The following is a 4,624-nucleotide window of genomic DNA, read 5'->3' as shown; positions in this document are numbered from 1 at the left end:
CTCAGAAATTAGAGTAAGCTTTAGACCCAGAAAATAAGCTTGTCACCTAAATAATTTGTATATTGCTCTTAGAGCAATAATAATTTTATGAATGATTTTATGAATAAATAATAAGATGTTATTAAAATGCAGTTTCAAAGCTGGCCTTAATGTATTGATTTTTTTGTCATTTATCATTCTTCAATCACCTTGAGAGCTCTCAGAGTTAAGATAGTAAAGAATGGAAACCAAGTCAGGCTGAGCCATACACCCCAGTCCTAACTGAAACTTCCAGAACCGATTGTGTTCACCGCAGTATTCACAACTATGAGTTCAATGTCCGATGTGTAGTTTAGAAAACAGTCTTCATAGTTAGGAGTTAATGTATGCTTTCTCCACCCTGGGAATACTCTATACTATGTACAGCATACCATGTAGTTACAAACTCATTTAATCTTCCTAAAAATCATATATGGTAGATGCTCTTTGTCTTAGCTTTTTGTTGCTGTGACAAAATACCTGACTAAAAAAACTTCAAGAAGGAAAGATTGGCTCATAGTTTCAGCCCATGGTTGGCTGGCTTTGCTGCTTTTGGACTGTGGCATAGCAGATTACTATGGGAGAAGCTTCTGAAGCAAGAGGAAAGAAAGGGAAAGAGACAGAGAGGAAGGGGTTAGAAACCAGGTCCTGAAAGGCATGCCCCCCACTGCACTCCCTTCAACTAGATCCCATTTCTTTCTTCCATCTGCTCCAATAATGCCATCAAATTGCAATCTTATCACTGGATTAAATCACTAATGAAGTTAGACTTCTCATGAAAGAATCACCTTCCAAAAGCCTCCCTTAGAATTACATGAAATTTCTGAGAGGTGTTTTAGATCTAAACATAAGACCTTATATTTTTAAAATGAATTTAAAAAATGACCTTGAAATATTTGCAAAAAAAATCTTACAGCTAGTAGAAGGTAGATGAGAGATTTGAAAATGAGTTATTACATGCACAGGCCCCTATTGTGTTGAGCCCTAAGTAAATTATCTAACGAATTCATAAAAACTTAAGAATATGTCTCAGGATCAGTCTTCTTTCAGAAGCTGAGGAATCCAAATGCTACCTCAAAGAACTGGAGGAGCAATATGTGGAGATTCCTGCCACAAACCTGTCCTTGTGGGAAGGATAACTTGGTCTGCTCCTATTCGGAGTACCAAGTCAAACTATGGCCCCATTTCTCCAAAATTAACCTCAAAGTTTTTTTTTTCCCAGTGATGATTACATCGCGCTGTTGTGATGTGTAGCTCTTGCCTTCTGAGTTCTGAACCAACTAAAAGTTAAGACAACGGATTAAGGTGGTCAACAATTCAAATACACACACACACACACACACACACCTCACTATAACTGATGGAGCTGACATAACATGGCTACTTTCTTTTTCTTGGAATGATTTTCTACCAAGATTAATGAATAGCTGAGAAAAGCAGAAAATACAAAATATCTAAGGGTAAACTCACCCCCCCAAAACAAATATCAGGAAAAAGGAATGACTCAAGGAGCGCTCAGGTCATGCTTCCGGCTTCATCCACCAGATTAGCCATTTTACTTCAGAAGAATGAATTAAAAAGTGAGACAGACCAGAATGGTGATGACAGTGAAGGGTCCCACCTCAGCCCAAGACAAACACCAGGAAAAAATACTGTAATTCTCTTCACCAAAAGCAACTGTCATTCAGAGAAATCCTGGTACATTAGCTCGCCCAGTCATCACATGAATTTTAGGAGGTGGGTCCTACCATTAGCCTCAGTGTAAAGAGGAGTTTAATGGAACCTAGAAAATTGAGCTAAACCCCTCAAAGTTACAAAGCTAGATGTGATGACACTGGGGATAAATTCCCTAACCATACCCAGTGTCATTTGCAATACATTTTAGGCTGTCGGGATTTTGTTTTGGCAATCTAAGTCACTGGAGAAGAAAAGCAAACATAGTGCAATATTAATCATTGTCAGTGTCTGCCTATGTTTGTAGACTTGATTATAAGCATCTCCTTACACAAGGCACAACGAAATAATCTTGGTACAGGATATGGTGGATACAAACACAGAAAGAGAAAAAGAGAGACAGAGACAGAAGAGAGCGGAGAGTGAAACAGGGAACAGAGAGCTATGTGTGCAGGGCTCCGTTTTTTTTTTTTTCTTAAAGAATGTAGTGCATGGTATTTGCTTTAAAAAATTTTTTTTGTAAGAGTCTTTGTTCTTTTGGCCCCGGAAAATTTCTTAGTTTAGCTAAATCCTTTAACAGTTATGGTGGCTACACCTGTTTGGGTTTGATTTTTCTGTAGATATTTAATTATCTTCTAAATTAGCAACAGGGAAAGTGCAAATGAAGCAACACACTTCCCAAGCATCATTCTTTCAAAGGACAGTGCTGTGCTACCCTCCTGCCAGTTACAGCTCTAAAAAAATTAAAAAACAAAAACAAAAACAAAAAAAAACTTCTGGTGAAATGAACAATTTCTCGTTTTATTCCCAAACACTAGCCTTACCAATAAAAATAAGCCTCTGAGTTATTGATGTTAGCAAGTTGCTGGAACTATATGCTAAGTCACTTCACCAGAATGCAACAACCCTGCCTCAAAATTCACCCAGAAAAATACTGAAGCTCTGTAGCTATCTCCTATTTAAAAGCTGTGGCGGTCCAGCCGTCACAACACGAACAAGCCTGAGTCGGGGAGTGAGGATTGAGAAAGGAAAGAACACTCCAGCCTGAGTGGAGATGAAGAGAAGTCTGGTTTATTTCGCAGAAACAGCTCCTTTTATAGGTTCACAGCAACAGGAAGCTTTTAAGGGCACACAACAACAAAAAACATCAAGTAATTGCTTTTCAAAGACCGGATTTCCTGACTCTTACAGATAACATCAGATCTTCGGCTAACGAGTTTCCTGTTATGTCAGGGTGAAAGAGTCAAAGCAAGCTTAACAAACAGTTTCCTTGAAGAGTAGCAAATGTTGATGCCTTAATTATACAGGAAGAAGTTATTTTCCAAATGTCAAACTCCAGTGGGCCATTACTGGGCCCTGACAAAAAGCCACTCTTTAATGAGGACTATCAAAAAGTAATAGTGTGGTTCTCTAACACATAACTCTCTGATGTTAGCCAAGACTCCTAATCGGCTCATCTTCTGCACCAAGAAGCAACTAAGTAGAAAGTTACACTCAGAAAGCGCCTTCAATATCCTGCCACATAATGTTTACCTCCTACTGGAGGGAAGCCTGCAGAGAAGCTGTAACTAAGCTATTAGACTTCTGGCTCTTCAAGAAGTCTTTTTTTTTTTTTTTTTTAAATTACCTTCCTATTATACGATGTTTCAAAATGATTTTCCTTGTGCGTAAATAGTTCTCCGAGATCCCTTCTCTCATTTCACAAAAACACAAAAGTGACAGAGCTTCATGCTAGAATTATCACAACCAGATCTTTGAAATTGAAAGGGCTTTTTAGAATTTCTCTTATCCTAAAAGTATTCATCTGTCTTGGCAGGTGAGACCAGCCCAGAGTTTGAAAACCACATAAGAATGGGAGGCAATAGCACACTTCAAACATGCAAGCATACTGCTCTTTACTGACCTGTGGACCATGGATCAAAGCCAACTTGGTGTGTCAACAAGTGCTTATTAAATAGGACAAGGAATAGACAAAATTATTGTCCTGTTTGAATTTATATCTTACCTCTGTCACTTAGTATAGGGATTTCCTTAAGCAAGTAAGTCTATGACTTCTGTGGATGTGGTGCTCCCATCTACAAAGAGAAGAAATTGTATTTATCCTACAGAATTAAATGAAATGATGAGAAATTGTAACCAAATCAATTCATAGAATTCCTAGACTATTAGAAAGCTCTTAGCAATCGGTTATTAGGCCATCCTATGATTTTAAAGCAAACTGGTCATTAATTCTCTACAGTGATGCCAAAAACAGCAAAGTAAATTGAATGATCTCAATCCAAGATGTCCAGGTTTTTATTTCCAGCTCAATTCACATGTTTTCTCATAGGTACTAGACATTGGAGTAAATATTAATAAAAATGCAGAAACTTTGACTCAAATGTTTGCCATTTGATCTCCTGATGAGGTTATGTGTTGCTATCCTTTCATACATACAGTGTAAGTAATTTATTCAGCTGAATCTGTTTCACATTAAGAAATGACTATAATAACTACCCTGCTCTTTCTGCTTTCTTGGCAAAATCAAGAAATTTTGAGCCCGAGCTAGCATTTCCATAGCTCAACTTCTCCATCTAGTGGTCAGAGTAAGACTAAAGCTTGAGCTGCGAAGCAATTGCCTTCCTACCCTCACCCCTGCCATGTTGACGAAGAAGCCTTGGATGACTTTGGAACTGATTGAGCTGCTCCAGCTGCCCCATCCCAGGGGGATGAAATATCTTAGTTCTCATGATCCTCACTCAGTCGTAGAGCTGCTCACTCACTGGCTGATCACCTTTGTTCACCTCCCCTTGACAACCTGAGAAGCTCGGGTCCCCTGCTACTGGTCTCTGTGTGGTACCATAGGTACTGAGACCTCTCTCCTTTCCCTCTCCTCTCTCTCCATACACACAGTCACTTTCTTTGCACACAAAACGGCAGACCATTTGGTTGT

General features: G+C 38.8%; 1 protein-coding gene across 1 annotated transcript in view; it reads left to right on the top strand.

Annotated features, from left to right (window-relative positions):
• Nucleotides 1-3,597, top strand: part of Slc9c1 (solute carrier family 9 member C1) — a 123,360-nt gene extending 119,763 nt beyond the window's left edge. Inside the window, exon 28 of the mRNA XM_010630135.3 lies at nucleotides 3,509-3,597. Within this exon, the coding sequence (XP_010628437.1) occupies nucleotides 3,509-3,594 (86 nt within the window). The 3' untranslated portion in view covers nucleotides 3,595-3,597. The remainder of the gene's footprint in view (nucleotides 1-3,508) is intronic.
• Nucleotides 3,598-4,624: the final 1,027 nt, after the last annotated feature.

This window comes from Fukomys damarensis, unplaced genomic scaffold, assembly GCF_012274545.1.
Source record: "Fukomys damarensis isolate Sample0158 unplaced genomic scaffold, DMR_v1.0_HiC HiC_scaffold_24, whole genome shotgun sequence".
NCBI classification, from domain to species: domain Eukaryota; kingdom Metazoa; phylum Chordata; class Mammalia; order Rodentia; family Bathyergidae; genus Fukomys; species Fukomys damarensis.
Note: the sequence above shows the minus strand (reverse complement) of the source record. Positions and strands in the feature narration are given on the sequence as shown.